This window comes from Scyliorhinus torazame, chromosome 11 (assembly GCF_047496885.1).
Source record: "Scyliorhinus torazame isolate Kashiwa2021f chromosome 11, sScyTor2.1, whole genome shotgun sequence".
Classification (NCBI taxonomy): domain Eukaryota; kingdom Metazoa; phylum Chordata; class Chondrichthyes; order Carcharhiniformes; family Scyliorhinidae; genus Scyliorhinus; species Scyliorhinus torazame.
In genome coordinates this window covers 43,990,802-44,012,112 of record NC_092717.1, presented here as the reverse complement: position 1 = coordinate 44,012,112, position 21,311 = coordinate 43,990,802, and the positions used below count along the sequence as shown (strand labels likewise).

General features: G+C 50.3%; 1 protein-coding gene across 1 annotated transcript in view; it reads right to left on the bottom strand.

Moving 5' to 3' along the window:
- Nucleotides 1–1,093: 1,093 nt before the first annotated feature.
- LOC140385257 (dendritic cell-specific transmembrane protein-like) overlaps nucleotides 1,094–21,311 on the bottom strand; it is a 34,731-nt gene continuing 14,513 nt past the window's right edge. Inside the window, exons 3-4 of the mRNA XM_072467211.1 lie at nucleotides 20,351–20,638; nucleotides 1,094–5,358 (exon numbers count right to left, since the gene is read on the bottom strand). Coding sequence (XP_072323312.1) covers nucleotides 5,293–5,358; nucleotides 20,351–20,638 — 354 coding nt within the window. The 3' untranslated portion in view covers nucleotides 1,094–5,292. The remainder of the gene's footprint in view (nucleotides 5,359–20,350; nucleotides 20,639–21,311) is intronic.

The following is a 21,311-nucleotide window of genomic DNA, read 5'->3' as shown; positions in this document are numbered from 1 at the left end:
CTGGCCCGCAATCGGGGCCCACCGATCTGCGGGCAGGCCTGTGCCGTGGGGGCACTTCTTCCTTCCGCGCAGGCCCCTGTAGGGCTTCGCCATGGCCGGCGCATGCGCCAAAACACGCCGACGGTTCCGCGCATGCGCGAGATCAGATATTTTTTGGGCGAAAGGAACGTTTGTATTGGTGTTCCCCTGGGGTCGATATTGGGACTCCTGACATATATTAATGATCTTGGTGTGCAGGAGAGAAGTTTGCGGATGACACAAAACTTGGAAGTATTATAAACTGTGAAGAGGACAGTGTGGAACTTCAGAAGAACATAAACAATTGATGGAATGGGCAGATAGGTGCAGATGAAGTTCAATGCGGAGAAGTGTGAGGCGATGCATTTTGTTAGGTAGAACATGGACAGACAATATAATGTGAGGGTAAAATTCTTAAAGGGGTGCAGGATCAGAGGGACCTGGGTGTATATGTTGTCATGTGAGAGTACCCTTTAAGAAATGGGTGTTTAAGAAATGTACCTTTAAGAAATGGAGCTGCTCATGTTACTGGAGTGATGTCAGAGTGTGGGTGGAGCTGAGCTCTACTTCTGTTTTTTTAGTTCCAGTTTGAGAAAGCTTGGGTGTGTCTGTGAGCTGCACTGCTGTTGATCTCTGCCATGAAGGACTATCTCTTGATCATTTGGTGAATTCAGAAGAATTATAAATGTTTTCAGTCTTGAATGTAGTTTGGAGGTTTGTTAAGCCTTTTGGATGTTAAAAGGACAGCATACAGATTACTTAGTGTTGTATTCTTTGGGGGGGGGGTGTATTTGATTTACTGGTTGCTAAGATATTCACTGTTTGTTTTAAAAAGGTTAACTTGAGTTCATAGAATAAAATGTTTTTTGTTTTAAAAACCACTGATCCATTTTCTGCTATACCATACCTGTAGAGTGAGCCGTGTGCTCCCCATACCACAATCTATTAAAAGTTGTGGGACAGGTGAACTCCATGATACACTTTGGGGTTCTCTAAACCCTGGCCCATAACAATATGCAGAGATCATTGAAGGTGGCAGCCAAGTGGAGAGAGCAGTTAATAAAACACACATAGCATTGTTTAGCATAACTTTATTAATAGGGGCATAGAGTACAATAGCAAAGAGGTTGTGCTAAACTTATACAAGACACTAGTTAGACCTTAACTGGAACATTTTGTACAGTTCTGGGCTGGTTCCAGGGATGGGAAACCTCAGTTATGAGGATAGTTTGGGATATTGGGACTGTTCACCTTGGAGATAAAAAGGCTAAGATGTGATTTGATAGAGGTGTTCAAAATCATGAGGGGGCTGAGAGAGCAGACAGGGAGAAACTATTCCCTTTCATAAAATCAGCAAGAACTGGAGGGCACAGATTTAAAATGATTTGCAACAGAAGCAAATGTGGGCCAGAACGTTCCGGCTGTTCACACTAGTGGGATCTTCCGGTCTTGCTGAAAGCGCACCCCCACCATGGGTTTTACAGCAGCATAGATTATCATAGAATTTACAGTGCAGAAGGAGGCCATTCGGCCCATCTAGTCTGCACCGGCTCTTGGAAGGAACACCCTACCCACGGTCAACACCTCCACCCGATCCCCATGACCCAGTAACCCCACCCAACACTAAGGGCAATTTTGGACACTAAGGGCAATTTATCATGGAGTGCATTCAATGTGAAATCCCTTTGACAACAGCGGGGCCAGAATATGGCACTGATGGCCAATGATGGGCTATCCCCCGTCACCGGGAATCACTTGGCGGATTGCGCGGAACATCCCCCCCCCCCCCGATGTGAGATCATCTTTTCCACACAATAAGTGGTTCAGTCTGAGATGCACTGTCTGGAAGTGGTCGAGACAGATTCAATCAAGGCATTCAAGAGGACATTAGATGAGGACTTGAATAGAAACAATGTGCAGGGAGAATGGGGATGAGGCAGCGGAATGGCACTAAGTCATGATGTTCGTTTGGAGAGCTGGTGCAGACGCAATGGGCTAAATGCCCTCCTTATGCACCGTAACAATTCTGTGATTCTGTGATACCAAACTTGGAGGTGTGGAAAACAGTGATGAGGTTAACAATTAACCAGCTGATAGTTGGCAGAATGAGCAGACAAGTGCCAGGTGGGATATTTGATACACAGAATTATGAGATGATGGATGTTGGCCGAAAGGATTTGGTGAGGCAATATAGCCTTCAATGGTACAGTTCTAAAGATTGTATAGGAATAGAAGGACGTAGGTTTTCATGGGTGTTGGTGTTTGAAGGGGGGTGGACATATTGAGAGAATTGTGAGCAAAGCGCGTGGAATCTCAGGTGGTATTATTACAAAAGCAGGGAAGTTATGCAGAACCTTAATAAAACTCTGGTTAGGGGGCAGCTGAGGTATTGCAACCATTTTGGCCAGCACATTTAGGAAGGAGCCCTTGAGAGAGGGCAGAGGAGATTTACCAGAACGGTTTAGGGATGAGGGACATTAAGCACAAGATTGGCAAAGTTGGGTTAGTTCTCCACAGAGCAGAGGAGGTTAAGGGGAGACCTAATAGAGGTATGTAAGATAAGATTCTGACAAGTTTAAATAGGGCAGACAAAGAAAAAGTGTGTTAACTGATGGCACAAGACATTTTCAGAGGTTGAAGGTTTTGGGCAGGAGATGCAGGAGGAATGGGGGGGGGGGAAGAACTTCCTTACATAGAGAATGGTAATGACCCTGAATTTTCTGCCTTTGCAATTGTAAACCATCAGTGATTTCAAAGGGAAATTGGATAGTCACTTGAGCTTGGGATGGAGCGGGATAATGGGACTGACTGGGTTGTTCTGCCAGAGAGAGGGCATAGACTTGATGAGAGGAATGCCTTTCTATGCTGTAATGACCAGGTTCTACGATTTAAACCCTCTGAGATTTCAGTGCTCCTCCAATTTTGGCTCTTTGCGCATCCACAGTCTTTGTCACTCCACCCTCGGCAGCCATGGATTCAGCTGCCAAGGTCCTCAGCTCTGTTATTCCCTATCTCTTTGCCTTTCGCTCCTCCATGAAGACCCTCATACCCGTTTGATCATTTCATCATCTGTCCTGATTTCTCCCTATTTAGATCTGTGTCAAAGTTTTCTTTGCTAAGACTCCTGCAAAATGCCTTGGCGTGTCCTCTGATATTGATGGCTCGATGCAGATACAAGTCTTAGTTGTTGTTTGTATTCGTGATGTGTGAGCATAAACATTAGGGGCAGAATTTTCATCGACACTGGGTGGGCGGGGAGTGGTAAGTGGAGACGGGGGTCAGTCTGGAAAAATAGCACGGAGCCACTATGGAATGGTTCCCTGACACAGTTCCACAGTCAGGGAGGTTTCCCAGAAGCAGGCAGGAATGTGGATTAGTTGCCTGCACCACCAATGCAGGCTTCAATTAAGATCCTTAAGGCCCCAGTTAGGGGCAATTTAGAGGGCTTGCCAGCCAGTGGCAAAGTGACTCACCACCATGTCCATGGTCTGCCAGTTTAAAGCCAGTCTGGGTGACTATGCCCCCAAATAGGGTAGGAAAGGCAGACCCTGTTGCCCCAACTAGCCATCCAGGTTTGTTTCCCCTCCAATCGAAGGAGTCAACTACTTTCCCCCCCTCCCACCCTCTGACCTGTTGCCTCAGCATATCTACCGCTCCTGGCGGAGCTGGCAAGGCGTTGTCCAGCAGCATTAGTGAGGACGGAGAGCTCCGAGATGTCCAGTTAGGATGTCGCCTCTGGGAATATCACTATGCCAATCTCCCTACTGACAGATATCGTCTTAAGATCCCTATTTTGTCCTGATGTCTGGGTCCCACAGCCCAGGGGGAAATCCAGACTTAAATGTCAGCCAACGTCAGCAGAATCTAATCGTGCTCTTAAGCACCTTCCACATATATATATATACTTGCAGCAGGACCATTGGTCTGCAGTCAGGAATGGAAATCTTGCCTGCGATTTCCCCTCTCTAAAGACTGAATGCTGAAATACAATTGGAATCTCTCCCAGATATCACTGGTTTGAGATGAATTCATTCAAGGTAGGCTAGGTTTTACAGGGGGTAATTCTTTGATCTGAACCATCAGCCAATGATTTCACCATTGTTGTCTTCAGAGCTGGAGTGAGGACCTTTGACAATTTCTCAGGTTCCGTTAGAAATGTCTAAGTTGTTTGAATCACATAATTTTAGTGGAAACTTTAATCGGGGAGGAATATTGAAAGTGCACATACCCAAAGAATGTGCAGGGTTATGGGGAGAAGGAGGGGAAATGTTACTTAGTTGAGTTGTTCATTCGGACAGCCAGCACAGACACAATGGGCCAAATGGCTTCCTGCGCGATGACAGTTCTGCGAAAGGTGAATGGTTTGACATTTTGTCCCCTGTGTGAACAAGATTTGATGTTCTCATTAAGAATATGAGTTTATGGAGGGCAGCACGGTGGCGCAGTGGGTGGCACTGCAGCCTGACGGCGCCGAGGTCCCAGGTTCGATCCTGGCTATGGGTCACCGTCCGTGTGGAGTTTGCGCATTCTCCCCGTGTCTGCGTGGGTTTCACCCCCACAACCCAAAAGATGTGCAGGGTAGGTGGATTGATCACGCTAAATTGCCCCTTAATTGTAAAAAAAATGGATTGGGTTCTCTAAATTTAAAAAAAAGAATATGAGTTTATGGTCAGAGAAGATCGCCATCACACCAGCAGTTTCTAAAAAGACAGTTGGCTTGTTCTCTGTATTTAAATGGTTTGCATTATTTATCACAAAACAAACACAAACATTTATCACTCACAATTATGCAGAAATCATTTGACTTCATATCTAAAGACGGTGCATGAAATGTTTTTCACGTAAGAAGAAGAATTAGTTCACAAATGTTGTTTCCACCACTTCATCGTGACTCTGGGCTTCAACTGTGGCATCTTGGCCAAACCATTGATGCACAATTCCCAAATGTGGTATTCAAACAAACTCATTAATCGAATTGGGCAATCACTTTTCAAATAGCACACATAGGAGTTTTACACAACGGCATGAGCCAAGAGGCTAAAATTGAAGGTCAGGGCAGGATGTTTTGGCCGCGAGATCGCCACAGACAGGACAGGTCCATGTAAAGGCCCGTTGACCTCGGCCGGAGATTTCTGATCTCCGGGGGAGCGTGGCCAAATAATTCCGCCCATAATCTCACCGACTCTCAGCACTTTCCATTTCAAAGCTGACGGGTGCTTTATTGCCGGGTACATAGGCTTTCATCGGTGAGCTGATGCCGTCATCCTTACAGTCCTATTGATTATTTTCTGTCTCTTCAATTTTCAGCTTCATTTTGAAGATGGGAAACCAAAAGGAGACCTGTTGGATTTTTAAGAAGTCAACATTTATGATTGGTCTGCTCTCTGCAGTGCTTATAGATTAATGCATTACAATCCAGCATTACTAGCCAGACACTGAAACATATAACTTGGAGATTAAATAAGAGAGCAGGAGTATTCCTTTGCAAGGATGCTGGAGGCCATCAAAGTCAATCAGTTTCCTGCTGCATCACTTTCACATGACTATTACAATAAGCGGCTTGTGGTGGAGGAAGATTCAACTGTTGCTTTCAAAGGGAGATTGAATGATTATCTGAAAAGATCATCATTTTCAAGGCTCCGGTGAAAAGGCAGGGGAGTGGAATTAGGTGAGTTGCTCTCGCAGAGAGCCAGCACAAATAGAGCATGCTGGCAGCGGAGTGAGCGGGGATTGCAAAACCCTGCAGACAGCGACGGGACTGGAAGAGAGGAGGGAGGGTTGGAAAATCCCACCATGAATCCTTGAAACCACAGTACCTAGGGAAGAAACAATTTTTCACAAAGCCACATTGTGGTAGTCTGTGTAGAGGTATTACAGTACCTGGTAATGCTGGAACACCATTGGTAGATATTGTATGTTTCCTATTGGTCAAGCTGTATGGTAGCTCCGCCCTGCAAGGTGGGGTATAAGAGCCCGTGCCACCCCAGCAGCCTTCATTCTGTACCTGAGCTGCTGGGGGAAACATCTAGCTTATTAAAGCCTTCAGTTGGACTACAACCTCGCTTTAGTGGTCATTGATTGTGCATCACACGTGAAGGGTGTTGCTCCCCATTCCCTTCCTGGTACCTTGCCTACCCTTGTCAGGTTATTAAATGTTTTTCTGTGCAATACTCCAACTCAGGAGCTGAGAGAGGAGGAACTGCCAGCTCCCTCGAAATGACAGTTTCTGAGGTTTCCTTCCGAGCGGAATGCACAGTTCTGTCCTTTTCCTCTGCTGCATTTCATCCAGGAGAAACTGAAGGTCAGGTACTGCACCCCAACCTCTGAACTGCCATGCGCACTACTGTTGGAGATTTAGGGCACGATTTAATCATTGCGTTGCACCCAGTGCAGATCGGGATGTGCTGGGTGAATAGCGGGAAAGGCCAACATTTTTTATTTTTTAAAAATAATTTTTATTAAAGGTTTTCATAAAATATCAATAACAAAATGAAAAAGGAACCCAACAGGGTTAAGTACAAAACACCCCGACTTAACACAACAGGTATATACACCCCCTCACTAAATAACAAAAACGATAATAAAGTAAACCCTCCCCGCCCCCCCCCACCCCCTGAGCTGCTGCTGCCATTGACCAATGTCTATCGCTCTGCCAGAAAGTCTAAGAACGGTTGCCACCGCCTAAAGAACCCTTGTACCGACCCTCTCAAGGCGAATTTCACCCTCTCCAATTTAATGAACCCTGCCATATCGCTGATCCAGGATTCCACGCTTGGGGGCCTCGCATCCTTCCACTGAAGAAGAATCCTTCGCTGGGCTACCAGGGACGCAAAGGCCAGAATTCCGGCCTCTTTCGCCTCCTGCACTCCCGGCTCCTCTGCCACCCCAAATGTTGCGAGCCCCCAGCCCGGTTTGACCCTGGATCCTACCACCCTCGACACCGTCCTCGCTACGCCCTTCCTAAATTCCTCCAGCGCTGGGCATGCCCAGAACATATGGGTGTGATTTGCTGGGCTCCCTGAGCACCTAACACACCTGTCCTCGCCCCCAAAGAACCGGCTCATCCTTGTCCCGGTCATGTGTGCCCTGTGCAGCACTTTAAACTGTATGAGGCTGAGCCTTGCGCATGATGAGGAAGAGTTCACCCTCCCTAGGGCATCTGCCCACGTCCCTTCCTCAATCTCCTCTCCCAACTCCTCCTCCCACTTACCTTTCACCTCCACCACCGAGGCCGCCTCCTCCTCCTGCATCACCTGGTAAATTTCCGAGATCTTCCCAACTCCCACCCACCCCCCCGAGAGCACCCTGTCCTGTACTGTGTGGGGCAGTAGCCGTGGGAATTCCACCACCTGCCATCTGGCAAACGTCCTTACCTGTAAGTACCTGAAGGTGTTCCCCGGGGGGGAGCCCGTACTTCTCCTCCAGCTCACCAAGGCTCGCGAACTCCCCGTCCACAAACAGGTCCCCCAACTTTCGTATCCCTGCCCTGTGCCACCCCGAAAACCCTCCACCTGTTCTCCCTGGGGCGAACCGGTGGTTCCCCCGTGTTGGGGTCCACACCGAGGGCCCCACTTCCCCCCTATGCCGCCTCCACTGCCCCCAGATTTTGAGGGCAGCGGCCACCACCGGGCTCGTGGTATATCTCCTTGGAGGGAGCGGCAGCGGTGTTGTTGCCAGCGCCCCCAGACTCGTACCCACACAAGACGCCGTCTCCAGCCTCTTCCATGCAGCCCCCTCCCCCTCCATCACCCACTTGCGCACCATCGTCGCATTGGCGGCCCAGTAGTACCCACAGAGGTTGGGCAGCGCCAGCCCCCCCCCCCTATCTCTACTCCGCTCCAGGAACACCCTTCTCACCCTCGGAGTCCCTCGCGCCCACACAAACCCCATTATACTCCTGTCAACCCGCCTGAAAAAAGCCTTCGGGATAAACACGGGGAGGCACTGGAACAGGAACAAAAAACCTTGGGAGCACCGTCATTTTGATTGACTGCACCCTACCTGCCAAGGACAGCGGCAAGGCGTCCCACCTCTTGAACTCCTCCTTCATTTGCTCCACCAGACTTGTAAAATTAAGCCTATGCAGGGTCCCCCTGCTCCTGGCCACCTGGACCCCCAAATACCTGAAGCTCCTCTCCGCCCTTTTCAGTGGGAGCTCACCAATCCCCCTCTCCTGGTCCCCTGGATGAACTATGAACAGCTCACTCTTCCCCATGTTGAGCTTATACCCCAAAAAGTCCCCGAATTCCCTAAGAATCCTCATTACCTCCGGCATTCCTCCCACCGGGTCCGTCACATACAGCAGCAGGTCGTCCGCATAAAGCGACACCCTATGCTCCTCCCCACCCCGCACCAACCTCTTCCAGTTCCTTGACTCCCTCAGTGCCATAGCCAGGGGTTCAATCGCCAGTGCGAAGAGCACGGGGGACAGGGGACACCCCTGTCTCGTCCCTCGGTGCAACCGAAAGTACTCGGACCTCCTCCTGTTCGTGGCCACACTTGCCATAGGGACCTCATAACAACAGCCTAACCCACCTGACAAACCCCGCCCCAAAACCAAACCTCTTCAGCACCTCCCACAGGTACCCCCACTCTACCCTATCGAAGGCTTTCTCAGCATCCATCGCCACCACTATCTCCGCCTCCTCCTCCCTCGCCGGCATCATGATAATGTTCAAAAGCCTCCACACATTCGCGTTCAACTGTCTCCCCTTCACAAACCTCGTCTGGTCTTCATGGATGATCTGCGGCACACAATCCTCAATCCTCGTGGCTTCGACCTTCGCCAGCACCTTGGCATCTACATTTAGCAAGGAAATCAGTCTGTAAGACCCACATTGCAGGGGATCCTTGTCCCGCTTCAGGATCAAGGAGATCAGTGCCCGGGACATCGTCGGGGGCAAAGCCCCCCCTCCCTTGCCTCATTAAAGGTCCTGACTAACAGCGGGCCCAACAGGTCCATATATTCCTCGGACCCGCTCGCTCACCTCCTCCTCCGCCACCAGCCCCACCTCCAAGTGCCACAGCGGGCACTGGTCCCTCTCCTCCCCCATCTCCAAGTCCACCCAATGCGGGGCATGGTCCGAAATGGCTATGGCCGAATACTCAGTATCCTCTACTCTCGCTATCAGCGCCCTACTCAAAATGAAAACGTCGATTCGGGAATAAGCCTTATGGACATGAGAGATGAATGAAAATTCCCTAGCCCCCGGACTTGCAAATCTCCAAGGGTCCACCCCTCCCACCTGGTCCATAAACCCCCTCAGCACTCTAGCCGCCGCCGGCTTCCTACCCGTCCTAGACCTGGAGCGATCCAGTGCCGGATCCAGCACCGTGTTAAAGTCTCCCCCCATTATCAGGCCCCTCACTTCCAAGTCTGGGATCCGACCCAACATACGCCGCATAAAACCCGCATCGTCCCAGTTCGGGGCATACACATTAACCAGTACCACCCTCTCTCCCTGCAACTTGCCACTTACAATTACGTACGTCCCGCCATTATCTGCCACAATGCTCGACGCCTCGAATGACACCTTCTTTCCCACCAAGATCGCCACCCCTCGATTTGTGGCATCCAGCCCCGAGTGAAACACCTGACCTACCCACCCTTTCCTCAATCTTACCTGGTCTGCCACCTTCAGGTGTGACTCCTGGAGCATAACCACATCCGCCTTGAGCCCCTTCAGGTGCGCGAACACGCGGGCCCGCTTAACCGGCCCATTCAGCCCCCTTACATTCCAGGTTATCAGCCGGATCAGGGGGCTACCCGTCCCCCTCCCCCGCCGACTAGCCATAACCCCTCCTCGGCCAGCCACGCGCCCGCACCCCACACCCGGCCCGTTCCCCACAGCGGCATACCCCCGTCTCGACCCCCCCCCCCTCCCACTCGCTCCAGCTCCCCCTTGACCATAGCAGCAGCAGCTCGATTCCCCCCCCCCCCCGCCCCCGGGCTAGGACCCATCCTAGCTGATTTACTCCCCCCATTGCACTTCCGCAAGTCAGCTGACTCCTGCTGACCCTGGCCACTCCCGCCTCTCCTTCGACTCCTCCCATTGGGTGGCACACCCTCCTCTCCCATTCCCCTTCCACGCTCCGCGCGGGAAACAACCCTCGCTTCCCTGTCCCGGGCCCGCCCCCTCCAGTCTTCAGCGCGGGAAAAAGCCCATGCTTTCCACCTACCAGGCCCCGCCACCTCTGACGCAGCTCCTTTTACAGACCCGGTCCCCTCACCCCCGACTCGGGCCTCCCCCTCCCTCGCGGGGCCCCATCTCACCGCCGCCCACCCCCCCTGTTCCGTTTACCTACCCCCTCCAAGAGCCCCCCGACCAACTCGACCAAAACTGTGCCCAACCCGCCCCAGCCACCCTTACCGACCCGAAAGAGAAAAACACAGAGAAAAAGAAACCCGGAGCAATACAAAGGCCCCCCCCCTTGAGAAAAAATATAAACATAACATAACATATCAACCGCAGTCCCCAATCGCCCATCCCGACCCTCAATCTGTGTCCAACTTCTCGGCCTGAACAAAGGCTCACGCCTCCTCCGGAGACTCAAAATAATGGTGCCTGTCCTTGTAGGTGACCCACTTATGCGCCGGCTGCAACATGCCAGACTTCACCCCCTTCCTGTGCAGCACCGCCTTTGCTCGATTGTACCCGGCCTCCTCTTCGCCACCTCCGCACTCCAGTCTTGGTATATTCGAACCTCCGCGTTCTCCCACCTGCTGCTCCTCTCCTTCTTGGCCCACCTCAGCACACATTCCCGATCGGCGAACCAATGGAACCTCACCAGCACCGCCCGCAGAGGCTCGTTAGCCTTGGGCCTCCTTGCCAGCACTCTATGGGCCCCTTCCAGCTCCAGGGGCCCCTGGAAGGACCCCATTCCCATCAGCAAGTTCAACATGGTGACCGCATAGGCCCCCACGTCCGGCCCCTCCAGCCCCTCCGGGAGGCCCAGAATCCGCAGATTCTTCCGCCTCGACCGATTCTCCATCTCCTCGAACCGCTCCTGCCATTTCTTATGGAGCGCCTCGTGCGCCTCCACCTTTACCGCCAGGCCTAAGATCTCGTCCTCATTGTCAGAGATCTTCTGTCGAGCCTCACGGATCGCCACATCTGTGTCTCCAGCAGCTTATCAATGGAAGCCTTCATCGGCTCTAGCAGGTCCGTTTTAATTTCTTTAAAGCAGCGCTGGATACCCTCCTGCTGCTCCTCTGCCCACTGCGTCCACGCTGCCTGGTCTCCGCCCGCCGCCAATTTATTCTCCTTCCCTCGCACCTTCTTTGGGTCCACCAGCACCTTTTTAGTCGCCCCGCTCCTGGTTGAAGCCATATACTGACCAGGAGCTGTTATAAACTCCTTCCCACACCGGGAAGCGTCGAAAAAGTGCTGTCGGGGGCCCTGAAAACAGCCCAAAAGTCAGTTTTTGCGGGAGCCGCCGAATGTGCGACTTAGCTCCGCATAGCCGCAACCGGAAGTCTGGAAAGGCCAAAATTGAGATTCGTACCGGACACAAACCATTTTGCAATTCACCTGACCCGCTCCCAAGTTCCGGATCTCACCCAAAAATGACGTGAATATCATTAACCCTCTTTTGCATTTATTTTGTTAGCGAGATTGAAGTCAATGCAGCGGACTCCCGGGAATTACCCCACTCCCCAACGAGAAATCACTTTGATGCCTCAACTCAAGGAGTGACAGGACCATAGAGGATGTTACCAACAATCAAACACAAAATAGCCAGGCTTCAGTACGGGGGATCCTCTCATGACCAAAGGGTAAATGTTTGGATCGGGGAGGGCACCGGAGCACTGTCTCCCTTATGTTCCCGGCAGAGGTCTGAGGTCTAGAGGTTCCTCATGTGGTTGGGAGTGAGGGTGCAGAGCAGGTTCTGCCAGTACTCTTGAGAAAAGGTGGGACATGTAAGGGTGGGCTTGGGGGACTTGGGTGTCCCGGGATGGAACCTTAACTTGTCGCTCTCTCGCCTTCTTCAGTTCCTTAGAGATATAATGATGTTTGCTGGTGTGGATCCCGCGGAGGCTCTGCTCATGATGCTGGTGGCAGTCGAGGTGGGCCGATGCCAGAGAAGGCAGCAGCGACAATACAGGCTGGAGGTGGCACCTGAAGACCCTGCCGCCCATCAGTCTGAGGATGGACCCAGCGATGGCCCAAGGTGTACAGGCGTCGTTGGTCATTCAATGAGATGACGGACACCGTGTGCTGTAGAAGACTCCATCATAGAAGAGAGACCTGTGCTACGTCCTCGTGGACCTGTTACTCCTTGGAGGAGGAGGACACCCATTGCCGACGGCCGTGAGGGTCACACAGCCCTTAACATTTATGCCACCGGGTCATTCCAGGGCTAGAACGGGGTCCTGTGCTGCATTTCACAATCTACAGCCTACAGGTGCATCCGGGTGGTGACTGATGCTCTGTATGCCCGGGCATTGGACCTTATCACCTTTGAGCTGGACCAAACCCACCAAGATGCCCGGGCTGCAGGATTTGCTGCCATCGCCGGGATGCTCCAGGTCCAGGGGGCAATCGATGGCACGCATGTCACCTTACACACACCGGGCAGTCACGGAGTGCCCTATCTGATCAGGATGGGTTTCCACTCATTGTTCAGATAGTGTGCAACCACTGCCTCCGTATCATGCACGTGTGTGCCTGCCACCCGCGGAGATGTAACACAGCTATATCCTGGGGCACTCGGAGATCCCCTGTGTCTTCGAGGACCACTCCAGAATAACGGGTCAGCCCGTGGGAGACAAGTGATACCTGCTGAGGTCATGGCTGATGACACTAGTGTGGAGACCTGAGACCAAGATGGACACCCTCTATAATGAGCTCATTGAGCGCTGCATCAGACTGTTGAAAATGCAATTCCGATGCCTGGACCACTCTTGTGATGCTGTGCAGTGCACCCCCCAGAGGGTCTCCCACTTTGTGGTGGTCTGCTGTGCCCTCCACAACCTAGAGATATGCTGGGGGAGGAGGGACATGAGGTCTTGTCTGAGGAGGAGGAGGAGGAGAAGGCGGACCAGGAAGGGTTGGAGGCCGAGCCCGAGGAGAAGCTGGAGAATGAAGGATAGGTGGAGGCAAGGGTCCGACATGCCCGGAGGACCAGGGAGGACCTCACCACCATTTCCTACCTTATCCACACACACCCAAATCTCCCTTCCCCCAAATCCCCTCCCCACTGCATTTCCATCTTTCCCCCCCCAATACCCCTATAAACCGCCCCATTTCCCTCCTCCCCCCCATTCCCCCTCCCCCAAACCACCGTCTCCCCATTGCCTGCCAAACCCCATCACATTGCCGGCTCCCTGACAAACCAGTTCCACCCTCCAAGGGCCGGTGTAACATCACTCCAGGGTGATGGGCCATTGTTGGCACTGTCAGTGGGTCACTACACAAGGCAGGAGAGTGATGATAACCCTCTGTGAGAAAAGTTGACAGCGTGCTCACACCCATCCTCTGAACAGGATCATACATAGAAACATAAATAGAAAATAGAAGCAGGAGGAGGCTATTCGGCCCTTCGAGTCTGCTCTGCCATTCATTATGATCATGGCTGATCATCAGCTTCAATACCCTGATCCCGCCTTCCCCCATATAATACTATAATATAATAATCGCTTATTGTCACAAGTAGGCTTCAATGAAGTTACTGTGAAAAGCCCCTAGTCGCCCTCTGGATCCCTTTCACCCGAAGAGCTATATCTAATTCCTTCTTGAAATTACACAATGTTTTGGCCTCAACTACTTTCTGTGGTAATGAATGCCACAGATTCACCATTCTCTGGCTGAAGAATTCTCCTCACCTCAGTACTAAAATGTTTACCTACTTAACCATTTGTTTGGTGGGGGACATGATTTGCGTCGGCACTGAGAGGGGCAGGGCCCAAACACGTCGGCAGGTTCAGCTCCTCAGAGACTGGTGCACCATTTTTAGCGTGCACCCCGATCTCAAAGTTAAGTGACAGGCCTACTTCCCCTTACCCGCAGGGATATCGTGACCCCACTATGGACAAGGGGAACACCCCCAACCCTTGGCCATAGAGGGGCAACTTCCCTCCCACCATTAAAAGTTCGGGTCACCCCCAACATACCACAGGGGCATCATGGCGATCCAACCGCCCACTCATCCTCGCCGGCATCGGCCACCCCCACCCCTTCCCACCAAGTGAGTGACACTCTGCTACGGGGTCGCCAAAGGCCTCGCCCCCTATTCAGGCCCCCTTCAGTCCCCCCCCTTGATAGTGCCAACCTGGCAGTGCCAACCCAGCACCCTGGCAGTGCCAACCTGGTCATCACGTCTATTGTCCGTTTGTGGAGACCAGTAGTGATTTGTGCCAGGGCCACGGCATGTCGATGGGTGGGAACTTAATGATTACCTGGAAGATTCCGACTTTACATCTACTTAAATGCATGGTGTTCACGACCTCGCTGGGCATAAACCTGATTATGTCTGCTGGTTGGTCTTTGGAACATCGGCAACCGCTTGACACCCACCGTAAATCCCCTTTCAGGGCTCTCCCGGCATTTTCCTGAAATAGCAATGGCAACGTAGCAGTGGCAACATGGCAGTGTCAACCTGTGCCAGGGGCAGTGCCAGGGAAGGCCCCAAATGGGAGCTCCATGGGGGGGGGGGGGGGGGGGGGGTGCCGTTGATGATTGTTTGTGACGGGGTAGGGGGGGTGATCTGTCAACGATGATTGATGAGGGGTGGGGGACGGGTGGTTGGCACGTGTGGTGGGGAGGCATCTTCTGGTGGTGACTGTTGGGGGTGGCAGCCCCGAGACCTCAGGGATGTAGCCTGGATGCCGTTTGGCTGGAGCATTGGTCAATTTGCCATCTGCTTTCAGTTGGTATGCTGCATTAAGAGTCCCCGCCTTGCCAGAGTGACAGCGTTAACCATGCCCACTCACCGTCCACGAGGCTCAAGATTCCATGAGAAATACCCCCAACCACTGACTCCGTTTTCCTCGCCGGGCCTGACTCTTCGCCACTTTTTGGCAAGATTCCATCCAATGAATGAAAATGTGAGAAGAACAAAGTTCTGGAAAACAGTTTGGAAAGGGTGTGAGAAAGCCATAAAGCGGCAAATGGCAGCAAAGGGAATAAAAGACAAGCTGGCTTAAAGATAACCTGTTGGAGAGAAAAGAAGCCAGGTTAAATCTGGAGAGTGATGATAAAGGATGATAAAGTAATAGCGAAATGAGAAGAGTGAAGAGCAATGACTTCGGAAAGTTGAGCAAAAAGTTAGATCAGAGTAATGGACAGGAGAGAAACAAGCCCGATGAAAAATGTAGAGCGATAAACAGAACTGTGAATACAACATGAGTTAAATGAAATATGGTGGACAGTAAGAAAAATCAAAATTGAAAAATATACAAAGGAGAATCCAGCTGGTAGAGAGATGAAAAGTTCATGTAAAAGTGAGAAAGATTCTATGAGTGAAATAAAGGCTAAGTACGCTGGAAAGGAAATAAATGGCAGCGAAAAACATGCTGATTGATCAGTAAGTTCCCCCTGCCAGCAAGTTACTGTGTCCTGCATCCTTTTGAGAAATCCATCAGGATTCCTGTTGCTTACTTCATGGATCAGCTGGACTAGGAAACTACGGTAAATCAAGGGTGGGATTCTCCGTTCCCCGACTCCGAATTCGTAATCGGCGATCAGACGGAGAATCCCTTTTTACAACCGGATCGAGGGCAGTACCTGTTTTCGGATGCTCCACCCCCTCCAAAATGGCGTCATTGGGTATACGCCGTTGGGACGGCCTCAGGATGTTGCCTGAAGACGCACCTCCAATGCTCCGCTCCCGATGGGCCGAGTTCCCGGCGGCGCGGAACTCGTGTGCTCTCAGTTTTCAAGAACCTGGCATGGTGGCTGCAGACTATGTCGGGGGGGGCGGTGGGGTGGAATCCGTGCCGCTGGCCGGGGGGGCACTTCGACAAGGGCTGAGGTGACTGGTGGGGGTGGTCCGGGGGTGACGAGGGAGTGTCCAGGGGGGGGGACACTATCTGGCAGGTCGGTTCCGCACGAGGCCAGTGTAAGGCGCAGGTCGTCACCGTGCACATGTGCGGCCACAGATCCAGCAATTCTCCAGCCATTTATTTCGTAAAGGCCATGTGTTTTATGTGGCATGGCTGCTAGCCCCTCACCGGTCGGAGGATCGGTGCATGGGGCCTCGCCGATATTTTCATCATAGAACAAGACACTTCCTCGGGACATAGGGCTAAAGCACAGGGCTAAATCGCTGGCTTTGAAAGCAGACCAAGGCAGGCCAGCAGCACGGTTCAATTCCCGTAACAGCCTTCCCGAACAGGCACCGGAATGTGGCGACTAGGGGCTTTTCACAGTAACTTCATTTGAAGCCTACTTGTGACAATAAGCGATTTTCATTTAATTTTTCATTTCATCTTTCACATCGCCTCAAAATCGGAGAATCCAGCCCTAAGTCTATTCAACACCACTGTAAATGTTGAGGATGGATAGAGGGCAAATTGGTATATGCCAAATACTCTGATCTCCAAAATGCATTTGATAAGGTCATACACAAAAGGTAAGAGTTCCTGGAGTTGAGGGTAATTTATTAGCATGGAAAGCCACTGGTTAACATACAGGAGGCAAAGTGTCAGGATAAATGGGATATTTTCAAGTTGGCAGGCTGTGATGAGTGGAGTGCCAAACGGACCTGTGCTGGGTCCGTAGATATTTACAACCTGTACCAATTTTTATCAATTGCTGATGACACAGAGCTAAGTGGGAATATAAGTAACATTAGTAAAAATAGAAAAGGGGCTGTTGATGTCTACTCATACAAAGAACGTAAAGTTAACGCGCAGATGCAGCAAGAAATTCGGAATGCAAATGACATATTGGCCTTCAGCACAATTGCATTGGAATACAAGAATAGGGAAGTCTTGTTACAATTGTACAGTGCTCTGGTGAGACCACATCTGGAATACCGTGTGCAGTTTTGGTCTCTCTATCTCGAGAAGGAGGCGGTACATCGAATTTTCATGAAATTAGTTCCTTGGATGAGAGGGTTGCCCTACAATGAGAGGCTGAGTAAATTGGGCCTACACTCTGTGAAGTTTAGGTGCATGAGAGGTGATATCATTGAAACATACAATATCCTGAAAGAGCTTGACAGTGTAGAGATGGAACGTTTTTTCACTGGCTGGGGAATCTAGAATATGGGTGCACAGTTTCAGGATAAGTGGTCGATCATTTAAGACCAAGGCCGGGATTTTCTAGCGCCCCTATCAGTGGGCATTGTCATGGGTGGGACAGGAAACTTTGGCCAAACTTCAATCGGCTTTTGGCTATTCTCTAGGTTTTCCCATCCACCCCACGACAATGCCCTCTGCTGGCGGGACTGGAAAATCGCAGCCGAAAATGATGAGGAATTTCTTCACTCAAAGGGTTGCGAATCTTTAGAATTCTCTGCCTCAGAAGGTTATGGACATTCCATCATTGAATACAATTAAGGCTGAAGTAGACGGATTTTTGCTCTCTCAGCGATGTGGGAATGGGTGGAAAAGTGGAGTTGGGGCAGAAGATGAACGATGATTGTATAGGATGATGGAGCAGCCTCAAGGGGCAGAATGGTGTGCCCCAATCCTATTTCTTAAGCTGTAATGTTGAGCATCCTGCTGACCCTCTGCCAAAGTTGATGTATGAATAATGTTCATTGAGAGTTAGTTATTGATGATCATTCCCCAATTATCCCTGGTATAAGAACATAAGAACTAGGAGCAGGAGTAGGCCATCTGGCCCCTCGAGCCTGCTCCACCATTCAATGAGATCATGGCTGATCTTTTGTGGACACAGCTCCACTTTCCGGCCCGAACACCATAACCCTTCATCTCTTTATTCTTCAAAAAACTATCGATCTTTATCTTAAAAACATTTAATGAAGGAGCCTCAACTGCTTCACTGGGCAAGGAATTCCATAGATTCACAACCCTTTGGGTGAAGAAGTTCCTCCTAAACTCAGTCCTAAATCTACTTCCCCTTATTTTGAGGCTATGCCCCCTAGTTGTGCTTTCACCCGCCAGTGGAAACAACCTGCCCGCATCTATCCTATCTATTCCCTTCATAATTTTATATGTTTCTATAAGATCCCCCCTAATCCTTCTCAATTCCAACGAGTACAGTCCCAGTCTACTCAACCTCTCCTCGTAATCCAACCCCTTCAGTTCTGGGATTAACCTAGTGAATCTCCTCTGCACACCCTCCAGTGCCAGTACGTCCTTTCTCAAGTAAGGAGACTAAAACTGAACACAATACTCCAGGTGTGGCCTCACTAACACCTTATACAATTGCAGCATAACCTCCCTAGTCTTAAACTCCATCCCTCTAGCAATGAAGGACAAAATTCCATTTGTCTTCTTAATCACCTGTTGCACCTGTAAACCAACTTTTTGCGACTCATGCACTAGCACACCCAGGTCTCTCTGCACAGCAGCATGTTTTAATATTTTATCATTTAAATAATAATCTATTTTGCTGTTATTCCTACCAAAATGGATAACCTCACATTTGTCAACATTGTATTCCATCTGCCAGACACTAGCCCATTCACTTAGCCTATCCAAATCCCTCTGCAGACTTCCAGTATCCTCTGCACATTTTGCTTTACCACTCATCTTAGTGTCGTCTGCAAACTTGGACACATTGCCCTTGGTCCCCAACTCCAAATCATCTATGTAAATTGTGAACAATTGTGGGCCCAACACTGATCCCTGAGGGACACCACTAGCTACTGATTGCCAACCAGAGAAACACTCATTAATCCCCACTCTTTGCTTTCTATTAATTAACCAATCCTCTATCCATGCTACTACTTTCCCCTTAATGCCATGCATCTTTATCTTATGCAACAACCTTTTGTGTGGCACCTTGTCAAAGGCTTTCTGGAAATCCAGATATACCACATCCATTGGCTCCCCGTTATCTACCGCACTGGTAATGTCCTCAACACATTCCACTACATTAGTTAGGCACGACCTGCCCTTTATGAACCCATGCTGCGTCTCAGCGGGCTCGAGTTAAAGTCCGCCGAATAGCGTGTTTAGCAGGATGTTTCTTGGCGGAAAGACTCCGCTGTTCAATGGCACTTTACTGTTTTTTTTCTGGCCTCAGTGAGGAACTCCTTGTCGCGGTCACTCTTTAAGTAATTTCCTGCACTGGCGTGCTGAGCTCGATAGTACAGGAAGACTACTCACGGATTGAGGCGGCATTTCTTTTTTTTTAAATTTAGAGTACCCAATTCATTTTTTCCAATTAAGGGGCAATTTAGCCTGGCCAATCCACCTAGCTTGTACATCTTTGGGTTGTGGGGGCGAAACCTACGCAAACACGGGGAGAATGTGCAAACTCCACACGGACAGTGACCCAGAGCCGGGATTGAACTAGGGACCTCGGCGCCGTGAGGCAGCAGTGCTAATCACTGTGCCATCGTGCTGCCCTGAGGTGGCATTTTTAAAGGCAGCCCCAATCTTTGAACCCTGCCTCTGTGGCCCCACCACGACTTCAGGACTCCCCCACTTCACCCAATGTACGTCTTAGAACCCTAGAATTCATACTTTTCAGAAAGAGGCCATTTGGCCCATCGAGTTTGCATCAACCCTCTGAACGACCACCTGGGTCAGTCCCCTGGCTGGGGCAACCTGGCATCCAGGCACTGCCAGCCTGGCACCATAGCAGTGGCCTTCCAGCCTGGCCATGCCAGAGTGGCACTGCCAGGGTTCCCGGGTGACACCTTTAAGGTGCCAGGCTGGCAGATGGAGACCCAGTGCTAGGGGGACTGCCAGGGTAGCATCCTGCCCTATCCCTGACCATCCAGGGGCCTCAACCCCCCCAGCAAGACCCCCCCGAGGTGCCATGACAACTGGTTCACGACTTTGTGAACCACTTCCAAACGGTGGCCAGTTGAGGTCCTGCTGGCTAGGCTGGTGAATCCTGAGCCCCGGATGAATTGGGTGAGCGTATATTTATGCTCATTTAAATATGCACCACCTGGATCTCACCCAGCGAGGGCGAGATCCAGATCATGACATGTTACGAGATTCCATTGAATCCCGCAAGATGTTTTGAGCGTCGCGAATCTCAATCTCGACCCCTCGCAAAATTCAACAGCCTCATCCCAACATCAAGTTGGGCGCGACAAAGTCGTTGAATCGCGCTCAACATTGCGGAATCAGAGGAAGTAAAAGGGAGGCAAATAAACCACGCAGCAAAGTTCAGGGAAAGAAAAATAAAACAGTGATTAAAAAGTAATAAATAGCAACTTTGCATTATTATAACTTTCTTACCGAGTTAACAGCAGCCTTCAGTGACTTCTTGGTATTGCATTTGAATTTTCCTGAAGATCTTTTCCTTATTATCCTATCATACAAAAAGTACACTCGGTCCCTTTGAGCTTCTGGGTAAAATGACAACAAGACCAATATTTTTAGCGTTAGAAGTTTGGCGGAAACCAAAGTGAGCAACACAAGGACTGAGCTTATTTGAGCAAGTGGGGTCCATACGCCATCAATAGTAAGGGTCGGGTGGGGAAAGCAGTCACTCTTGAACAAAGGTCCTTCATAAGAAACATCTGCCTGTTGAAGACAAAGGGAACAAGCAAACCCATTAATTTACAGATATCCCAGAGTGTCCTCAGCAGGAAGTATGTAAATGCTTTGGAGAGCGTACAGAAGAGATTTATTAGGAGGGATTATGAGTTATGTAGAAAGGTTGGGAGGGCTAAGAGGAGATTTGTGAGAAGTGATAGGTTAAGATAGAGTAAATTAAGAGAAACTGTTTGCAATGGTTATAATGAAAGGACAAAGATTTATTTGATTGGCAAAAAAAACAGAGATGACATGAGGTAAACTGTCCTGAGCAACAAGTAGTTTGCTTTTTGAATGCAATACCTAATAGGGTAGAAGTTCCAGGCTCAATAATAGCTTACAAAAGGAAATTGCATGAATAACTGAAGGAGGCAGAATTTCAGGGATTATGGGAAAGAATAGGGAATGGAACCAATTGGATTGCTCTTCGAAAGAACTGGCACAGACCCAACAAGCCAATTAGCCTCTTTCTGACAGGTAGTGGGGAGGGGGGCAAAAGAGCCAGCCACCTGAATTGAGGACAGAGGCCCATTCAAGCAACACTGATCCCTCAGAGTGGCAATGATTGTGCCCCTTGTTTTAATCCCTCATTCGCAGCCTTGACATGGACATTCACCAGAGCATTGCGGAACGACAAAACTATTGTGCAACCGGACAAGCT